General features: G+C 42.7%; 1 protein-coding gene across 1 annotated transcript; it reads left to right on the top strand.

Moving 5' to 3' along the window:
* Positions 1 to 2,608: 2,608 nt before the first annotated feature.
* cyp27b1 (cytochrome P450, family 27, subfamily B, polypeptide 1) lies at positions 2,609 to 11,125 on the top strand. Its single transcript, XM_066708520.1, has 9 exons — positions 2,609 to 2,844; positions 7,025 to 7,215; positions 7,572 to 7,768; positions 8,015 to 8,215; positions 8,446 to 8,609; positions 8,829 to 8,995; positions 9,136 to 9,217; positions 9,416 to 9,613; positions 9,826 to 11,125. The coding sequence occupies exons 1-9, from the start codon at positions 2,656 to 2,658 to the stop codon at positions 9,937 to 9,939; spliced, it is 1,503 nt and encodes a 500-aa protein (XP_066564617.1). The 5' UTR covers positions 2,609 to 2,655; the 3' UTR covers positions 9,940 to 11,125.
* The last annotated feature ends 10,916 nt before the right edge of the window (positions 11,126 to 22,041 follow it).

Below are 22,041 nucleotides of genomic sequence, written 5' to 3' on the forward strand. Positions count from 1 at the left end.
ACCAGGTCAGGAATGTGGGGAAGTAGGAGAAAGTTGAAAATCAGGAGAGAGAGTGTGTGTGAAAGATGAGTGTTATGTGCTTGGCTGTCTGCATCTGTCTCTCTGTTTCTGTCTCTGTGTGTCACTCTGTCTCTCACATACAATCACTTTCTTTCTCCAGCATTCTGTAAACTACAGTGAAACTTTGCAAAGCCAAAGTTCAAAACTGCATCCTATATACTTGTAGTGAAATAATAAGCAGGTATACTGCAAATGACCTCTGACCCCCTCCTGACCTTTCCCATGCAGCCTTATGAAGTCTGACCTTTCACCCACTTCCACCCTGCAACTGGGATTCTATCTCTCTCTTTCTTTCTCTCTCTGGTCGAGGATCTTTATGGTGGATTTCGAAGTCCAAATGTCTGTAATGCAGATTGATACCCTGGCCTCCAACTCAGTACAACAGGGATCTAGTGTGAACAGATAACCTTGTCTGAGACCACTGGAGCCTCCATTGACTACAGGAGACCCAGAATCAGTGGGCTTCCTGTGCGCAGGTAGGCAGACACACAGGGAGACATCTCAGAGATATTCTCTGTCTGGACTTTATCCACTCACGCTGACAGAAGCCAGTTCTGTACCTTGAACTGGAAGAGAGAGAGAGACCCTAAACTCTCAATTTTTCTGTCTCTATCTCTACCATACAAAAAAGTATTATTATTATTATTATTATTATTATTATTATTATTATTATTAAGCTGTTAACTATTATTAAGCAGGCTGGTGAACTGTAACAGGACTGTAAAAACTGCTGGTTTTACAATAAATCAAAATAAAAGGTTTATTAAGTATAGAATTCAGTAAGCATGAATTCAATCACAGGAAAATATATAATTAAAATAATGGGGAAATTAGCTGTCCAGTGGAAGTTCATACGTGTGCTTGTTTGTTTATATGTTTAGGATATATATATATATATTAGATGTACATCTATGTAAGGTGTCTGTGTGTATGTATGTATATGAGGCAGAGAAGGAGACTTTTTGCATAAATTGCATAAACTGGTGTGTGTGTGTGTATGTATGTGTGTGTGTTTGTAATGGGGGGTCTAAATGCTAACAAATCAAGGTTAAAGACCTAAAATAGCTCCCAAGTCAATGCTCTCACTTCTGTGTAAACCAAATTTTAGTGTGTCTGCTGTGTACAGACTACCTTGAACCAGATGAGGATTCTGTAACAGAACACGCAGCCACACACATACACACACGCACACGCTTATACATACATATGCAGACATACAGACAGATGCACACACAGAGACACACACACACACAGCCACACAGCTCTGTACTGCTGTAGCGAGACTGCCTGGGCGGCGTAAATTACCCTGGATAAGGGTGTCAGCTAAGAAATAAATAATCCTAGAACAGAATATCATAAAAAAGTGAAGCTGCTTGTGGGGGGAAGGTCAAGGTTACATTGTCTATGAAGATTGCGTGACCCAGTACTGTTAAAAGCTCGTTTACCTCTACTGAGATCTACTTTTACAATATGTCAAATTCTGTCTGAAAAGGCGCCTTTATTCAGATTAATGTTTGCTATTTATTTCTTCGCAGACGCCTTCACCCGAGGCGACTTACAGCTGACACTAAACGCTCACCTTGGGAGAAACACAATACAGCTGGAGAAAGAGTGCGGCTTCGTCCCTAATTAGAGTAACATTAACCGTGGGCAACTTGGCAATATTGTACGGGGCATGTGCGGGTAAGAGCGGAAGATATGCTAACAGGCCATTCAGGGCGTTTCAGTGCATCCAGCTGTGTTTCACTAACACGGGGGTGTGGGGGGACCTCGACGTGGAGACAGCAGCCCGGGCAGCGGCTCTGACCGACATCGTGACCACAGTCAGTAACGACCAGCGAGAAGAGGAAGCTGACTTGAGCCGTAAAGTCCCTCTTTCTCTGTTTCCCTCCCTCTCTCTCACACGTCGTTAGCATCGGCCAGACTGATGCGTAATTGCTGAAGTGTTTGGACAGTATCTCGGGCACGTCTTTCATTCTCATGCTTTCAGGACATCATCGCGAAGACTGGGCGGGTGACACGCACACGGACAACGTGCACCGTGTCTCATGACTAAATACACTATTTATTGTTTCCTTCTTGTTATGTTATTGTTTGATTTATGTATTTATGCATTCTTTTGTTCTGCCGTGGCCCGACAAGTGAGCAATATTACGCAGTGCCTCCACACCCCTCCCTTGGCGAGCACTTTACTCCTGACAGGCCCGTCGATGTCCATTTACAGTTAAAAGCCTATAGCTTGCAATCTGTGGCACTGGGTATATTATAAAATATATTTCCCGCGGAGAGCTGAGCTCCGCTGCCCTCACAGCTGATCCCATCTCCCTACACGTGTGCGGCCGCGGCGCCGGTAGAAAGGACTGCCAGTCTCCTGCACTTCTGATTGGACGCACCTTCCACAGATCTCCCGCCCCCTTCCCTGTCCGTAGAGTCTGTAGTGCCCTGCGATTGGCTGGCGAGTAATCAGTAATCAAGCTGGGCGGCACCTTGGAATCCCGCATGCCACTTCAACACTAATATAAATACAGACGAGGGCAGCTGGGGAAGACCCAAAAGTGTCGCATCCTCTCCGGTCCTTTGGCCTCACAAGGAAAGATGCTGCAAGCTCTGAAAGTCAGCGCCCCGGTTCTGCGGTGGCTGGAGAGATGGGGGGAGAGCGGAGCCTTGCGGGCGACCAAGGGGGCAGCTGTGAAGACCCTGGCGGAGATGCCCGGACCCTCCGCCCTCGGGTTCGCTTGGGACCTCTTCGCCCGGGGGGGTCTGTCCCGCTTGCATGAACTACAGGTGGGTGTCGTTCATTGACAAAGAAAACACGCTAATATTAATATATTACGAGTAATGAAAGCTAGTTTCATGATTCTACTACTACTACTACTACTACTACTACTACTACTACTACTATAATAACACAGCTTACACATATATGCTCCATTATTATACTATAGATTTATTTTCCACGGTAAGGATCTGCCTTGTTGGTGAATTTATTTGAGTCCTGCACACCTTGCAGTTAATCTTAATGTAAATCAGACGTGCTATATTTGAGTGAGATGAAAGAAACTGATCGCAAAGTAATCTGGTCACCTTTAAACTCCTTTAACAGGGTGTATGTGTATAAAGCAAATCATATCTACCACTTTCAATGAACACAAAAGTACGCCCGGGCACTATAGGCTAACATAACCGAGAGAGTCTTACCGATACCGAATCACAGAAGTCCGGTAAGGAACGAACTATTGTATAAAAAGCAACGACTTTGTATTGTTTTTTTTTTCAGAAGATAACAAAGATAATTAATTATGAAAGCTCAAAACAAAAACAAACAAACATATATATATATATATATATATATATATATATATATATATATATATATATATATATAATGTCATCATCACACAATTAAGAGTAAAGCAGATAAGTGTTATTCTGTACAAAACAAATCGATAAACAATGTGGTTATTCTTGGGGAAAACAAACAAATTCTGCATTAAAACACTATTCGATTTCACTTCGGTATCACAGAGCGGCGCTACAGTAAAGCGCAAAGTAAACTGTTATATTATACAGCTCTGGAAAAAAATTAAGAGACCACTGCAAAATTATCATTTTCTCTGGTTTTACGATTTATAGGTATGTGTTTGGGTAAAATTACCTTTTTGGTTTTATTCTATAAACTACTGACAACATTTCTCCCAAATTCCAAATAAATATATGAATGGAATGCAGCCATACATGTAGAGATGCTGATTTAAGAAAAATGTGCAATGGTCTCTTCATTTTTTCCAGAGCTGTATATTAAACAGCCAGTTCATTAAACCTGAAGACGTGGAGTTTCGTTGTGACTACCCTCACATACGATGGAAATTCCATTGTAATTTAGCAATAAGGGTAACCTGATTGGACTAGACTGGACTAGACTGCAGTGGACAGGAGTGGAATGAACTGTACTGTGCTGTGCTGTGTCTCTCCGGGACCAGGGCTGGAGATCCTGCTGTACTGGACTGGACTGGACACATTACACATTCAAGTTATTCAGCCCTCCACTGTTCACCTTGAGTTCAGTTACCCCTCAGCATGTTTCTGCAGTGTCCCATGACGGTGTAAAACACAGACGATGTGCGATCCTCCCAACACTCCTGGCGTCCAGTGCCGCAGGTTGTTCTGGCTCCCTATTCAAGCCAGGTGTTGTGTAATTGGTGTGACTCCTGCTCTGTCACTCAACCGGAGTGACTAATGCACGCCACAGTATTCTGTCATAATCAGAATGAGGTCACACTTTATAATGGGAATCAACTCTGCATGACCCAATGTGTGAATCTCCCAGCAATGATCCTGCACTTCACCCGCAGGACAGGGGTAGGGGGTAAGGGGGCAGACTAGTGCCTGGATTGTGGGTTTGGTTTGTGTTTCGAGACAGACAACAACACTACGAGCGATACAGCCTGATGTGGAGAGGACTTGTGTGTCTATTTGATTCTTTCTGCTTTAGTGTAAACCGCGTAATAAATACACGTTTCTGTTCAGAGATATTAGGAAGAGCTAGACGTGTAGAGACCGCATTATATTCAGACAAGCATTACGTTACCGTAGAGAAAACGTTTCCATGTGCAACAATACAAATAAATAAAATAATAATAATAATAGTATTATCATAATTTGTACTAGCACATATGTATTGTAAACGACACAACTGGACTCCCTTAACGTATTAGTCTTTCTACATATTTCTAAGTGCAAATTACACTAGTTTTTGCCGGATTATTTTTAATTTACTTTGCTGACGTCCTTAACCAGGGCAAGTTACAGTTGAAACAAAACACACACGTTTCACTATGAATAATACAGTAACAGCAGCTTCAATATAGCAGGATATAATTTAACTAAAGTGTACACGTTACAGTCCCGTTTATGGACGCATTTATTAAAGCAGTCCTTAGTGTTGTAGAGGGAAACCCAGATCTGCTGTATTCATTTATTCATTAATTTAACTTGTAAATGGACACGTTAACTGAATCGTGTTCCCTTCATACTGATTGTCTGCGGATTGTCCTGCACACCATTCATAAAACACAGCCTAAAACACCGGCCAGCTGATCATACAATATTAATAAAATCGGCTGCTACGATGCGATTATTATCCTTCAGTTTATTTGAACTAGTCAGGCGCTGCACCGGTCCTGTGAAATCCGTGTTGGGCAAGTTTTTAATTCACTCGGATATTAAGTGTAAGCAGTTATTGTCTCTGTACGTGGATTTCACTCCATGCCGCTAATAAAACTGTAATTTCTTCGTGATCACACACGGCACTTATTATATTAGATAATATCTTCCGACACAATGTATCTGATCTCCTCCCTGTCTGTGAGGCTGCTACATGTGCTCATCAGCAGCAGACCTAATTGGAAGTGCAGACTAAGCTTAAGTATTTGGGCATAATAATACCTAAACAGTTAGTTGAACTATATAAATGTAATTATGAAACTCTAGAAACTCAGTTGAGACAAGATGCAAATAAGCTGATGACCTTCTCGCTCTTGGGAAGAAGGATTGAGGCGATACGGATGAATGTTCTCCCCAGATTCTTATTTTTGTTTCAAACTTTAACCATCTCTATCGGTCCAGATACATTTGCATTGGGGGGAAAAACTCCTTGTTAGATTTATATGGGATCAGAAAAAAAAGAAAAAAAAAGAGTAAAACGTAAGGTACTGAAACCCTCAAGAGACAAGGGGCCAACTCTTCCCGATTTTGTTTTATCAGATTCATACTTATTTACAAAGTTACATACCCTGCATTAAAATGTATAGTGAAGTCACACAATGACTGTAGACTAAAACATCTTATTTCAGACATTTAATTTATTAATTTATTAAATTAATTGGTGCAAAATCCAAATTGCAACTCCAGTTGGAGGACTCTATAGAAAATGAAGATTGAGAGAATATGTGCATGAATGTACATAAAACCACAAATTCACAAGTTTGGAGGGAATATGCATGGAAAATCATTTTTTAAAACCCCAGTGTTACAAGCTAAATATATACATACCAGACCAGCTTGCTAGAGAGGCTGTGGGGAAGCGATTGCAAATCATACACATATTTTGGTCATTTCAGGTGGTACAAAACCTTCTGCAATTAGATTATAGTAGAATTAGATTGGATTTTCGCTTACAGAATTGCAAACAGCAGCAAAACTTTATCTACCTTGAATTGTAAGAATTGCAGCTTTAAAGTAGATAACTAGAAACTGGTAAAAACAGGATAAACCGAGTCTTCAGAAGTGGAGGGAATCGGTAAAAGAGCTGTATCAAATGTCAAAAAAATGACATACAGAATTATAAACCAGCAACATATATTTGATCACAGATGCTTAAAATGGGAATTGTATGAAATCATATTAGGGCCTTGAAGCACGAAATGGGAAGATACATATTGCATCAATCAACCATATTTGTTTTACATTTTTAAATATTATTTTTATTTGCCATTTATTTTTCATGGAGCATTTGAATGTAACCACAATTATGTTCTATATTCAGTCTATTTTTTGTAAGATATGGATCTGTATGTGACTGCAAAAAATAATAATGGACAGTAGGGACAGACATGCGGGAGGCGTGTCGAGGGAGCGCCCTGGACTGGCTGATGTAATGTGCTGGCAGGACGGGTGGGCTCCACTGTCATGGCAATGAGCTGGGTCAGGGCTCAGGTGTGAAGAGGCGTGGCCTCCCGTAGGGCAAAAGGTCAGCTGCTCTTCCTGCTGGAAATTGTCCAACGCATCTTCATTAACGGCTAATTAAGGAGCAATTGTTTCTGTTACCTTTGCCCCCTCAACCCCCGTGTGAAAAAAAAAGTCCCAGTACTGCACCCCACTGGTGTCAATGCCTGATTGCCACTTATCTCGTCCCTTTCTCTCTCCCTCCCTCTCCCTTGCTTTGTGGCGGCTCTGTGGGGTCCAGGCGGAGGGCCTGTCCCGGTATGGCCCGGTGTGGAAGGCGAGTTTTGGGCCAATCCTGACGGTGCATGTGGCTGAGCCGGCGCTGATCGAGGAGGTTCTGAGGCAAGAGGGCCAGCACCCAATCCGCTCAGACCTCTCCTCCTGGAAGGACTACCGGCAACAGCGCGGACACTCCTACGGCCTACTGACCTCGTGAGTGACCACTCTCTCCCTCGCTCTCTGTCTCCCTCTCTCTCGGTGAGCTGGTCTTTAGTCACAGTAGGAATCCACATGTGTCCTCTCCTCACTGGGAGGAATGTGGGCCACTGTGAAGAGTAGACTAGGAGGAGGTGCTGAGTAACACAGACAGTGCGTCAAGGCAGCTCAGTGAGGGGGGTGCAGGAAATGATTAAGTGAGTATGTAATGATTCGCTGTGTGTGAAATCTATGTGCTGAGTCACTTATTATTAATATTATTACTGTTATAATTATTATTATTGTCTGAATTCAATACTGCTGTTCATGCAGCTGACCTCTCGGTGTCTCTCTCCCTGTGTGTGTCTATGCAGGGAGGGGGAGGAGTGGCAGAGAGTGCGCAGTCTCCTGGGCAAGCAGATGCTGTGCCCACGGGCAGTAGGGGCGCTGGGCGAGGGGCTGAACGCCGTGGTCACTGACCTCCTGACCCGCCTGCAGCTGCGCCGCCGCCGCCACCCTGCCGGCCTCGTCACCGATGTCACACAGGAATTCTACCGCTATGGCCTGGAAGGTGAGCGCCTGTCCACCTGTCCACCTGCCTGTCTGTCCACCTATTGTAAATAATTAAGGGTCCCTGAAATTAGATTTAAAGGTCAGTTGATTAACGCTGGGTCATTTATGTGCATCACTGTGTGTATCAATGCATGTGTCTGTGTATTGATGTGTGTATAAAAACCTGCATGTTTGTATTAGTGTGTATATCAATCTGTGTGTGTTAGTGTGTGTACCAATGCATGTTTGCATGTGTTGGTGGCAGGCGTGTCTTCAGTGCTGTTCGAGACACGGCTGGGCTGCCTGGCAGAGCAGTTGCCCCCAGAGACGGAACGCTTCGTGGCGTCGCTGGGCAGCATGTTCTCTCTTACCCTACTCACCATGGCGATGCCCCACTGGCTACACCGCCTGCTGCCCCAGCCCTGGCAGCGCTTCTGCGCCAGTTGGGATTACATGTTCCAGTTCGGTGAGTACAGGGGAGAGGTGGTCGGGAGGGCCACAGCTCCAGTACTACTCTATCACTACTCCGTCATTGCCATAGCATGCTAATTTCTCTTGTCCCTACTCTACCACAACTGTGCTTCAGCTCTGTCACTACTCCGTCACCACTCAACTTTCAACTTCCCTTTGTCAGGATAGTATTAGTGTTTTTTATATTCATATCTGACTCCCCACCCCCTCCTCTTCCCCTTCCAGCGCAGGGGCACATCGACAAGCGTCTGTCAGAGGAGGCGGAGCGCGTGGCGCGGGGGGAGGGCCGGGGGGGGCAGTACCTGGCCTCCTTCCTGTCCCAGCAGGGCCTGTCCATGAAGGATGTGTACGGCAACGTGACTGAGCTGCTACTGGCCGGGGTGGATACGGTGAGTGCCGACTGGGCATTCGTGCGATTGGTTAATTGGTTAATCAAGGTCTTTGTTCTATGTCAATCAAAGGGGGGTTGGGGGTGGGGGTGTTGACCGTGCTTTTCCCTATCACTCTCCCTCTCCGTCTCATTCTCTCTCTCTCGCGTGCTCTTTCAAAGCATCCCAGTTTGCCACGTTTTGTCCAGTGTCTAATCTCTCTCTCTCTCTCTCTCTCAGATCTCCAGTTCCCTGTCATGGAGTCTGTACGAGCTGTCCCGGGCCCCCGAGCTGCAGAGCTTAGTGAGGGAGGAGGTGGAGGCAGTGATGGGGGGGCGTGCAGTGCCAGAGTCCACAGACATTGCACAAATGCCGCTGCTGAAGGCTGTGGTCAAGGAGGTGCTAAGGTGAGACTTGCTGTGGCGCTCACTCCCGCTGTGTCACTCACTCTGTGTGTATGTGTGTGTGTGTGTGTGTGTGTGTGTGTCTCTCTCGCTGTATCACTGTGTCACTGTGTTGCAAACTCTCACTGTGTACATTATTTCAGACTGTATCCTGTGATTCCTGCCAATGCCCGAGTGATTGCTGACAGAGACATCACTGTGGGAGGATACCTGATCCCCAAGAAAGTGAGACTCCTTTACTGCACTTTACTGCACTGCACCATACTACACTACACTATTCTGTAATGCACACTATACTACACTGCACTGTGCTGTACTACACTGTTGTGCTACTGTACTGCACTATTGTGCTGCACTGTACTGTAGCTCTCTATAGACTGTATGCAAGATTTTGTCATTGATTTCAGTTACTCTTCCCCCCAGACCCTGATCACGCTGTGCCACTACGCCACGTCCCGGGACCCGCGCTTCTTCCCTGAGCCGGACCAGTTCTGTCCACAGCGCTGGCTGGACCGGACACACAGCCCGAATCCCTTTGCCACGCTGCCCTTCGGCGTGGGCAAGAGGAGCTGCATCGGCCGACGCATCGCCCTGCTGGAGCTGCACCTCGCCCTGGCACGGGTGAGGCAGGGTGCAGAGAGGGTGGGGGAAGAGAGGAGGGCAGGAGGTTGACAGTTGACAGGGTAGTGGAGGGCAGGGGGTAAGGGACACAGGTGGTCAAAAGTATTGCGGGCAAGGTGGTATCTGAGGTGTGCAGTACTTGAAGGTGCCGCTGAGGACTGACTAACCGAGTGAAAAACCACAGACCCTGACCGCATTCTCCCCCCACTCAGATCCTGACCCACTTCGAGGTCCGGCCTGACCCAGCGGGAGGAGAGGTCCGACCCATGACCAGAACCCTGCTGGTACCAGCATCTCCAATCAACCTGCAGCTCAATGAGCGCTGACGGTGCTGCCGGCCCAGAGAGCTCACCCCGACATCCCTCCTCCAGGAGGACTGAAGAATCCTGGGCCTGGGAGCTGGGCATAACTTGAGCCCCAAGCTGCGGAGGCCCAGGGTCTGAAAAGTGAGCAGTGCCGCAGTGCAGGGGAACCGGCGCCTTTTGCCAAATAGACAGCGGAGGGGCAGCTGTGTGGGGTGGCTTGAGTGTCAGCCCAACACAGACAGGACAGGTTCCACCACAGCTGGCATAGCCGGGTCCTGCAGGGCTTCAGCCTCTCGTGGGTTCCATTAATGCCAAACCCGTTAACTGATTCGATTAGCGGGGTGTAATTTGTCCCAGTTCCAGCTTACCCAGGGACTGGAGACTTGCAGAGAGAGCTGTGCTGCCTGCAGGACTGTCTCTTTCTCTCTCTCCTGGATCAGGGTCACCCACTAACTGCTCTAGTACAGCACGTGTATGCAAATCTGTTCGCCCCCCATTGTCTAGTTACCAAGTGTAATCAGATGCCTATGGCATCACTCTAAGGCCTTTTACAGTTCAAAGCTACAGATCCTGCTTATTCAATTAACATATTCAAGTATCACCGGCAGCCTGGAGACAATTCATTAAATCACCCCAACAATGGCAGATCAGACCAATTAAGTTACTAGGAGCAGCTGGGAGAGCAAGAACAACGGTGAGAGGAAACTGCCCTTGTTTGCCGCTCTTAATTCATTAATTAGATAACTCCTCAAATACAGAACCTCCCCATCCCTTACCCAGTGTTTGAAACTTACTCTTTTCTATATTTTGTCTTTATTGATGCGACGCATCAGAAGTTTATTTGTTCGGTTGTGTCAGTCCCCCATGCTGTGACACCGTTCTTTGCAAAAGTTTTATTTATGGATGTATTTATTGATTAATTTATGCATTTATTTATTTTCATACTGCCAGAGGCAACAATTAAAGGGTCACACTGGCATTTAATTACGCCACAACTGTGACGGACAGGACACAATTCAGCCACAATCAGTGAACACTGTGTATCCACACTGTAGCAGTTGTTTTACTCGTGTATCAGCCTTTCTTAAAAGTCCACAAATACTGTGACTGGTGCTTCTATGACTGTTACTGTGTCATCTGTGTTTTTGTTTTCCTGTGCCTTTATTTAATTTCATAATTATTCAATAAAAGGGTCATACATACATGAGTCTGTGTTCTGTGATTTGGTGTATGTTTGCCAAAACTTGTGTTAAGAGTGTGTGATTGTCAGGTCACCCTCACTGACTCTTTTAGTAAATTTAGTAAATTTCAGTATAAAGGACTGGGGGCCTAAACAGAGGCCAGCTCCACACAGTTTGTGTGTGTGAGACTGTATGGTTTGTGTGTGTGTGTGTGTTGGACAGTGGAGGGGGGTTACCTCAGCCTGGGAACAGCGTCAATTGACACAAGCCAGTTAACCCCTTCAATACTGATTGTCCGTTAAGGGAAAGAATGCTGCTTTGAGCCTTAAGCTAAGATCCAGAATAACTCTCCCACTTTGCAGTAAAACCAGATCTAGTGCTCTTGATAAGGGATGACATCTTGTGGCACAATGTGGTATTACGGTTTAAAATGTATTGTCAAAATTACTGGGTCACTATTGAAACCCCTTTACCTACCAGCCCAGTGAGTGAGCAAGAGAGAGTGTGGTAAAAACACGTTAAGTGTAGTAAAGTGTGGTGTACTGTGGTAACAACACGATAACATAGTGTACATCACTGCAGCAAAAACACAGAAAAATCTAGAGTGTTGTATTGTGTAGTATAGAACATGCATATTTTTATATTTTTTTCCTTTACTCTCCCTTATACATTAAATAAGTTATAATTTCTACAATGTTTAATTTGTGGTTGTTATTCATTATGGAAATTAAGGTTACGTTTATTATGTAAACTGTTACAATCCTGCCTTCAATGCATATTTGACACAATTTCTCAGACATTTTCTAGCATGGATCCCTCAAATCTCTCCCTGTCAGTCACAAAAAAGTCAATATCAGCAGATATATCGGTAATCAGGAAATTTAGCTTCCCAATGATCGTTATGAGTATCAGACCCCAAACCTGTATTGGTCGGGCTCTAGAAATAAATAGCTAAAAAGAAAAAATTGAAAGAAAATAATCAAATTGAAAACATTGTGGTTAAGCTTAAAAGCCAACAAATCCCCAGGAAGTGATGGCTTAACAATATGAGTTTTATAATACATTTCAAGACCAACTGGTAGATTTCTTAATTTTGGTGTTTTGTGAATCTATTGAATGAGGAGAATTACCTACATCTCTAAAACAAGGCTTAATTTCTCTCATACCCAAACCTAATAATGATACTCTCATATTAGAAAACTGGAGACCAATAACTTGAATATATAGTGATGCAAAACTGTAAGCTTTAATATTTGCAGATTGAACAAAGAAAGGACTGGATCAAATGATTGATGAATCACAGTCTGGCTTCATGAGGTGTAGGCACACATGTAACAATAGGAATTTGATTTTGGATTTAATAGACTACAGTGACCTTATTCATGAAGACAGCTTAATTTTGTTTGTGGATATGTATAAAGCCTTTGTCACAGTTAAGCATGAGTTTATGTTTATAACACTGCAAGTTATGGGGTTTTAAGTTATTAGGAGGCTATTGATAGTATCAAAATATATTTCTTCTGTATCTGGATTATCATTAAATGTTAAAGGATCTGAATGATTTGCCTTAGAAGATTGTGAGTTAAGCAACGTCTGTGACATTCCTATTAAAAGGTGATAACATATCTTGGAATTAAGATGTGTAAAGATCTGGAAGAAAGAAGTAGGTTGAACTTCATGCCCATTATAGAAAAAAAATAAGAAAATGTTATTCGTGGTTGTTAAGGGATTTATCTGTATCTGGCCGTGTTCTATTATCGAAGAATGAAGGAATATCTAGATCAGTTTATACTTTCCTGTCACTAGATGCATCTCAGTATGTAATGAATGAGTTTGACAGGAAGTTATATATTTTCATATGGAAAAACAAACCTCATTATTTAAAGAAATACTTTCTAACACACAAGAACAAGGTGGACTTAACATACAGTGAGGGAAAGAAGTATTTGATTCCCTGCTGATTTTGTACGTTTGCCCACTGACAAAGAAATGATCAGTCTATAATTTTAATGGTAGGTGTATTTTAACAGAGAGAGACAGAATAACAACAAAAAAATCCAGAAAAACGCATTTCAAAAAAGTTATACATTGATTTGCATGTAAATGAGGGAAATAAGTATTTGATCCCCTATCAATCAGCAAGATTTCTGGCTCCCAGGTGTCTTTTATACAGGTAACGAGCTGAGAATAGGAGCACTCTCTTAAAGGGAATTGCTCCTAATCTCAGCTCGTTACCTGTATAAAAGACACCTGTCCACAGAAGCAATCGATCAATCAGATTCCAAACTCTCCACCATGGCCAAGACCAAAGAGCTGTCCAAGGATGTCAGGGACAAGATTGTAGACCTACACAAGGCTGGAATGGGCTACAAGACCATCGCCAAGAAGCTTGGTGAGAAGGTGACAACAGTTGGTGCGATTATTCGCAATTGGAAGAAACAAAAAATAGTCTCCCTCGGTCTGGGGCTCCATGCAAGATCTCACCTCATGGAGTTTCAATGATCATGAGAACGGTGAGGAATCAGCCCAGAACTACACGGGAGGATCTTGTTAATGATCTCAATGCAGCTGGGACCATAGTCACCAAGAAAACAACTGGTAACACACTATGCAGTGAAGGACTGAAATCCTGCAGCGCCCGCAAGGTCCCCCTGCTCAAGAAAGCACATGTACAGTTCCGTCTGAAGTTTGCCACTGAACATCTGAATGATTCGGAGGAGAACTGGGTGAAAGTGTTGTGGCCAGATGAGACCAAAATCGAGCTCTTTGGCATCAACTCAACTCGCCGTGTTTGGAGGAGGAGGAATGACCCCAAGAACACCATCCCCACCGTCAAACATGGAGGTGGAAACATTATGCTTTGGGGGTGTTTTTCTGCTAAGGGGACAGGACAACTGCACCGCATCAAAGGGACGATGGATGGAGCCATGTACCGTAAAATCTTGGGTGAGAACCTCCTTCCCTCAGCCAGGGCATTGAAAATGGGTCGTGGATGGGTATTCCAGCATGACAATGACCCAAAACACACAGCCAAGGCAACAAAGGAGTGGCTCAAGAAGAAGCACATTAAGGTCCTGGAGTGGCCTAGCCAGTCTCCAGACCTTAATCCCATAGAAAATCTGTGGAGGGAGCTGAAGGTTCGAGTTGCCAAACGTCAGTCTCGAAACCTTAATGACTTGGAGAGGATCTGCAAAGAGGAGTGGGACAGAATCCCTCCTGAGATGTGTGCAAACCTAGTGGCCAACTACAAGAAACGTCTGACCTCTGTGATTGCCAACAAGGGTTTTGCCACCAAGTACTAAGTTGAAGGGGTCAAATACTTATTTCCCTCATTAACATGCCAATCAATGTATAACTTTTTTGAAATGCGTTTTTCTGGATTTTGTTGTTGTTATTCTGTCTCTCACTGTTAAAATACACCTACCATTCAAATTATAGACTGATCATTTCTTTGTCAGTGGGCAAACGTACAAAATCAGCAGGGGATCAAATACTTTTTTCCCTCACTGTATTGGATTATAAGACTTCAAATACTATTTTGTTTATTTCATTATTTTTGTTTATTATTTATAATACTGATTGGATATGAAATCTTCTTAAAAATAAAGCTTGTATGTAGAATGCATTCCCTAGATTTATCTTTCGGAAGGTTGGTGGTATTGAATTCTAGATGTGAATATAATCCCTGTTAAACTTGCTACTTTTCATAAACAGGTACAGTTGACTTGGACATAAATATATAAACAATTTCCCCCACATAGATATACTATTTGGAATAACAAAGATATCAAATATAAAAAATAAACTTAATTTTTCGAAAAGGTATGAAAACTATTCTATTGGTGGGACACATTCAATTAAAATTATTTAATAACTCAGAATTCTTAAATGCATTTGAAATTCAAATTCACTCTAAATAATTTGCAATAGTTTTTGTTGCAATTCCCAGAGGGGCTTTATCACTTTTAAGATAATATAGAGAGGTTTGCAGGCCTGAGACTGTTGGTCCGACATCATCCTTATTTCTGGTGTCAGGCCTGCTCACTGCACTTCCCCTGTTCACCACTTGAGGTCAACCTCATCACCCAATACTAGTCAGTCTCCCTCTCCAATTTACCAATCATCCAATTGACATTCCACATCACCATGTGCACTTGTCCCAACATCCCTCTGCACTCATTGGTTCTACCTCTCCCTACCTGCTCCTCAGACTTCACTCAGCCCTGCACTGAAACCTGTTTGCTCTTCAGTCACTGCTAAGGCTTGTCTTCTTCCCAGAGCCATTTCTAAGCATTCCCAGATTGCGTGGCTCTTAGTGCTCCCGACCTCTTACTTGCTCCTATGACCTCCCCCTTTGGATCTCCCTGTTTGCTGAATCGATTTACCTCCGGACTGGTCTTTGACTACGATGATTGGATCTCCCCTTTGTACCTTTGCCAGCCTTCTGGTTGAGTATGCACGTGAATCCACCTGTTAATCTCTGACACATTACATCTGGGGAATGTGGATAAATTAAATAAGAATTTTGACAACAAACAAACTAGGAATTTATGTAGGGATATTTCTATTCCCCCTGCAACATTTTACTGGAATGCAATTTTTTAAAATATAAAGTGGATTTTGTAAGATTTCTGTTGGGTATCATCTCACCAATGAAGTTAAAGTATAAATAATTCATAGGATTTTTCCTGATATAAGATGTTTTAGCAGAATTTCAAGTCGAAATGGATGAAAAGAACCGAGTGGCCCACAGTCCTCATGTCCACAGTTACCAGTGTCTGTGGACGGACAGGAAAGAGGGGTACGATGGAGATGTTGGGCTCAGGTCAAACCATATTATGGCAAATGTAATTAATGAACTTGGTCTCTTCCAATCAAGACTATTCCAATAATGGATGCACGGACTATAGTATGAGTATTTCTCTCTTTTACAGGTCCTGGGTCCACAACAAGGGAGCAGGAAAAGACTACACTCAATTATTATGCAATCAGTGGGTACAAGCCATTTCTGGATGCCTTTTGTCTGTTTTGTATGTGTTGTCTGTTGTCTGTCCTAGGAACCCCCATATATTAGGGATAGGACACTAAATATAGAACAATACCTACAGCCCCCAGAAGGAGTCAGAGAGGGAATGGATACATAAATATAATACATGGCTGTCTACTCTGAACAATAATGGTCCAGTTGAAGTCAGTGATGCCTTGACTCAGACTGTGCCCATTCCCCAACCTGGGACAGGACTTAGGTGACCAAAGTGTCGACCCAGTAGCACTATTTTATTGTCAGGTTGGCACTGCTGCAGCAAAGATCATCAAAAATATAGAAATCAGAGAGGGAAAGAGAGCAGGAGGTTTTGGAGGGAATGGAGTGCTTGCCACCTCTCTTCCCAATAGACAGATCATAATTCATAACACAATGCAGACCCCAATTCCCATCACTTTATCACCTGCAGTGGTCTGTGTCCACATCTGGCACCCAGCCACGACTGTGGTGAACACACCTCAATGCCCTATGGAAGGGCAGCATTTCTAGCTTCTGCCACCTCCACCGTTTCGGGCACCATGGATGTGGACAGAACCATTAATATTTCAGGAACCACCACCAAAGGAATGCTTTATACCGAATGTAATGAAAGCATAATGTTTCTTTGTAACCTATGTTTTGAATGTGTATTGTTTTGATGTATCAGACGCTGTGCAATGGTTGCAATCACGATTGGCAAACTTTCTGAACCGATACCATCGAGTGCAGCCCATGCAGACTGTCAGGAGCCACAAGCAAGACGTGTGTATGGATGGAGATATGCAGAACAGATAGCATGAACTTCAGAGCACAATGCATGTTTCAATGTGTTTATTTGAAGGTGCAAACCTTTGTAAATAATGTCACTTAATCACTTTCTGGGAGAATTCTAGCTACATCAGTAGGTACCATTCATGCCCAGCTCCTCCGCGATAGCTTGTTATATATTATATGTCTATATTTATTTGCTATGTTGTACAGTTATTTGTGGTTAGACATGAAGATAAGCTTTTCCACCAATCCAGGTCCTCCTCTCGTGTTTCATTGGTCAATGTCAGTTTTAGCACCTGAAAAAGTGAATATAAGAAAGTTTACAAATGAGAGGAGGCCATTCGACCCATCAAATCAATCAATCAATCAATCAATCAATAAAATCAAAATAATTTCACCGTCGTATGACAGTTATGGACTGAGTGTGCAAGGTGGAATAGGGAATATGCACACACTCTTTTCAGACTGCCAGCTCTAGCCCCCAGGGTAAGGAAGCTCCACACTCCCTCAGGGAGGGAGATGGGACTCCCCACTGCAGACTCGCACCCCCAGCAGTAGAGAGATCAGAGGAAAGCACTCGCAGCCAGGCTGCCCCTGGATGTCAGAGCATATTTCTGATGCACCTTTACTTTTTGCTGGCAGGGCTGTGGTCAGAGATAATAACCTGCAGGAAGAGCACTGATATGAAAAATTACATGGTGTGAAGTACAGAACCTAAGAACAACCCCCCCTTTGTGTCTAATCTCTTTCAAATGAAACAAATCAGTGGCCGATGGAAGACCAGTGGGGCCAATGTGTTTGACTCCTCACAGACTGTGTTTAATAACTGTGGCCCTGTGTCTCCGCATCTGTGTCTCTCCTGCAGCTGCGGAGCTCCACTCGTCTCCCCAGAGGCCTCCACCCACCGGGCTCTGGACCTACTCCTTCAGAGCACCGTCCAGGACTGCCTGCACCGTTATTTCAAGGTCAGTCTCAGGGATAGCTGCTGCTGCTGGAGGAGGCTGTATTTAAAAAAAAATAAAAAAAATCACACCGCAACAGTGCAGAGTGTCTTGTGTAGATTAGTGGAAAAAGTTTGCTGACACCGCAAAATGTGAATAACATTCAAGGGGTTGTAGACATTTTAGAGGCACTGCATATATTAAGTAGGGAGCCTTTTTTTGTATTTATCATAAAATGTACTCTTTAAATGCCATTCCCTGGAAACCCACAAACCACATGACCTCAGAATTATTCCTAAACCTACAGTGCCACAAAGCCTGTATGACAGTCACTCAAACAGTCCTTACAAACTGCTTACTGGACATGAATACATAGATGGAACACAACTTCCTTCGTCTTAACAATCTCTTGTCTCTTTACTAGACTTGTACCATCCTGGGTATGAGAAGAGCACATTATCAATAAAATGTATTAAAATATCCACCGACAATTAGTGATGTCATGCTCAACGCAGGCTTCAGGAAGCAGTATTGACACATCCCGAAGCACAATGTATCAATACAACGGTTTGAAGCCCCACGACACCTTGCCAGAAAGGACACGATCACTGCAGACGAAGCTTTGTTACGTCACACCAGCAGCTGACAGTGTCGATTTGGTTTGGAATACGTGTCTGTGTATCAAACCCACATCACACTTAAAAGAGCTCTGAACCACCTCAAATCTGAGGGTTATAGAGAGGAGACAGATTTGCAGATGATATGATGATATAGAATACATTTATTGAGAGAGAGCAAGAGAGAGACAGAGATAGATACTTAGATAGACGTACAGATAGTGAGTTAGATTTTGAGATAGTTATAGAGACATAGATTTAGCAAACAGATACATAGATAGATAGATATTGTGATAATTAGCCCCAGCAGTATAGGAACAACTCCTTTTTAAATATATATTTTCAATTACACCAACTGTCCAGTTGCATATTCATGTCCCTCCAACACATTTGCCTCTTCAACACAATCACTAATCTGGTTTAAACAAGCACATGTCTCTCTCCACTTCCCAAAATATAGTCTTCTTTTGTCCTCTGTTATATAAACCAGCTCACTTTCCCAGTTGCACATGCATATCTATCTGATAAACAAAATGTAGGCGATACACTATATCAGCATCACTTGGATCATTACACAACCACATCCCTAAATATATGACTAGGAAATATATGTAACTGTTGACTATATCTAGGCTATATTAAATGTAGACTACACTTATAGTTAATTGCATTTATTTGATGTCGCTACTTACTTAACATTCATCAGGTAAATGTGACTGCGTACTATTTGTAACTAGGTTTACTTTGTATTTTGTAGTTCTAGAGTTTGACTGAACAATAACACATAATTGGAAAGTTCATTTGAAGAGTCTTCCTACTTCTAAAACAGTTTCGGAAAACAACGCCCATACCCCTATTTTAATTAGACCACATTTTCCATTTTCACAGAAGAAATCAACCATTCTTGTTTTTTTTTATTAATAACTTATTTTTTTCAATAATCTGCACAACCAGGAATCAAACTATCCATTAATCTCAAGAACATATAGAACAAAAACACAACCTGTACAGACAGATGCTCTGGGCACAATTGCTTTTATATTAATTTTGTAATCTTTATACATGTTTTAACATCACATTTCCTCTTATTGCAATTATCTACCTAAATAAAACACTTCAACACTGTACAGTGTTTTTCTCATGTCTGTGCAGAGACTTTGGTTTAGATTAGTTTTTAACATTGTCAACCGTTTCAATGACTCAAATTCAATGTCCTCAGCGGTTTTCAAATCAGCAGACTTCAGAGACAATATTTCTAAAAACATATTTAATCTGTGAAATAAAAAAAAAATTACTTCTCACTTTAACTATATATATATATATATATATATATATATATATATATATATATATGTATATATATAATTTGCATTGCTTGTAAATGCCACTTTCCAACACACACACAATTCTGTGAATTAGTAATATAACCCGTTGTTTATATTTAGTACATTCATTTGAGAAAGTCCAAAACAGATGTAAATATAAGTATTAAATCGCTTCCAGAACACTTAATTGTTTTCATTTGTTACAGATTATTGGAGGCATATAGATAAACATAAGACATTTTCAACCATTTCGTGTCTTATTAGATTCAAGTCTGTACCACTTCGCTTTGTCACTGTCCACTGTTCAAAATTAATGCTGCAAAATGAGGGCAAATAGGATTGAGGAATTCACGGTGGGGGGTCTGGGGGTCGCCACCCCCCCCAGAAGATTTAGAAAATTGGAGACCTGAAATGAGCGATTCTGAGTCAAGAAACTTAGCTCTAAATCTCTATGAAATCCATGAAATCAGGCAGATTTGGACTCAAACATATCTTTGCTTCACAACCACATATCACCAGCGAAATATCACAGATCAGCCGAGACTATACATGCAAACCAGACGCGGTTTCTGGTGCTTGTCAATCGCATAGCTATTTCGGTGCAGCTCTGTAACTGTAACGGGTGAGGATGCACGATTCTCTATTTGTGCACCTGCTAGAAATATGCGTCTTCATTGGAAATCAGCTGTTTCCACCCCTGATGTAGGAGTTTCTAGCTGATTACAAGCTATGGCACCCTGAGCCCCCCAGACCCCTCCCTGGTCGTGTGTATGCACCGTTATAATTTGGACGCGAGGTTGAAATATGTCCACACGTCAAACGATCCGCAGTTTAGCTGTTCATTTACAGAAATCAGGAAAACAAACCGAATAGCTGTGTTTCTGACGAGTACAAAGTGCCGCAGTTGCCCCAGTCCAGACCGTGTATAGAGACGCCGAACCGGGAACCTGCGAGCAACCAACTCACTGACTGAACACGGGCTCTATATAGGACATCCCATATTAATACTAACGTCCTACTGGATCATAACCAGCAAGGGCTGCTACTAGGTTCCACACAATAACAAGCACTGAGCGCAACAAACCTCCATAACAATACATTAAAAAAAAAAATCATGATGATCATGAATCATATATATATATACTGCATATTACAAACAGTATAACAGCATTACAAAATTCAAACATATTGATTTGTAAAAATCACATATGCACGCTCTACATTTCCCCCCATTGCCTGCAATTAATTATTATTAAATAGAAGGTCAAACATGCGTACATTAATATGTTTATCTCAAGCAGGGTCTTTTCACTAACCATGGAGACGTTACACATACATACTGTGTTCTGGAACCTCGCATCTACGGCTCACCCGTCATCTCATTGTGACGTCAAAGTGCCTCCAGGACCTAGAACGGCTGTCTTGTGCCAAAGCCGTCATTTATTGACAAGATCTCACACACAGTGGACATCCCTTGACATTGTGGAAGCCACCTGGTAATTGTGTATCTCTTGGCCAACAGGTGCAGCTGCTTGGAGACAACATGGGATTGAAGTCGCTCTTGAGGAAGTGCTACGTGTATCCTGTAGTGCTGGCGCTCATGGTCTGGAGGCAGTTCACGTCTCGCCTGTTTCAAAGCAAATGGATATTCTAACTTGCTTTTATGCAGACATTTAACAATAAGGAGTAATTCGCTTTACTGCAGTTTCACTCTTCAAAGCCCTAGACAGGCTTCTAATTAGTTTCAAGTGTGTTTGAAGTGATTATAGAGATCAGGCAATATAAATGACCCTGTGAATTGACCTTACATTGGCCAATAACTTTGATATGTATGTATTTTATTCTGACATGATATTCATCAGTAATAACCCTAGGGAACAGAACGTTTCTAGGGCCACAGTTTTTTGTTCCTCCTCTCAACATGAAAGTGCTCAATTTGCAGGATGCAGTGGTGACTGACATCCCGACTGACAGACACCGTGTTGTGGCAAAAGCAGACACCCAACGTCGAGAGGAGCCTGACGTTCCAGAGCCGAGGAGTTTAACTCTTCCATCATCTACAGATATGAGGTACTTTTTAACAGTTTGAACTCCATTCTGAAACGTCCTAAAATACAGGAATATATATTATTGGTGCATCTTAAAATAAATGAGCACTTTGATGTCTTAAACTTTGCATACGATAGTGACTGGAGTGCAGTACATCTCATGGATTTGGTAAGAGCTCTTGGAGAATGCAAAATACATTCAAGACATTCCTGTGAT

The sequence above is a fragment of the Amia ocellicauda genome, chromosome 7 (assembly GCF_036373705.1).
Source record: "Amia ocellicauda isolate fAmiCal2 chromosome 7, fAmiCal2.hap1, whole genome shotgun sequence".
Lineage (NCBI taxonomy): Eukaryota > Metazoa > Chordata > Actinopteri > Amiiformes > Amiidae > Amia > Amia ocellicauda.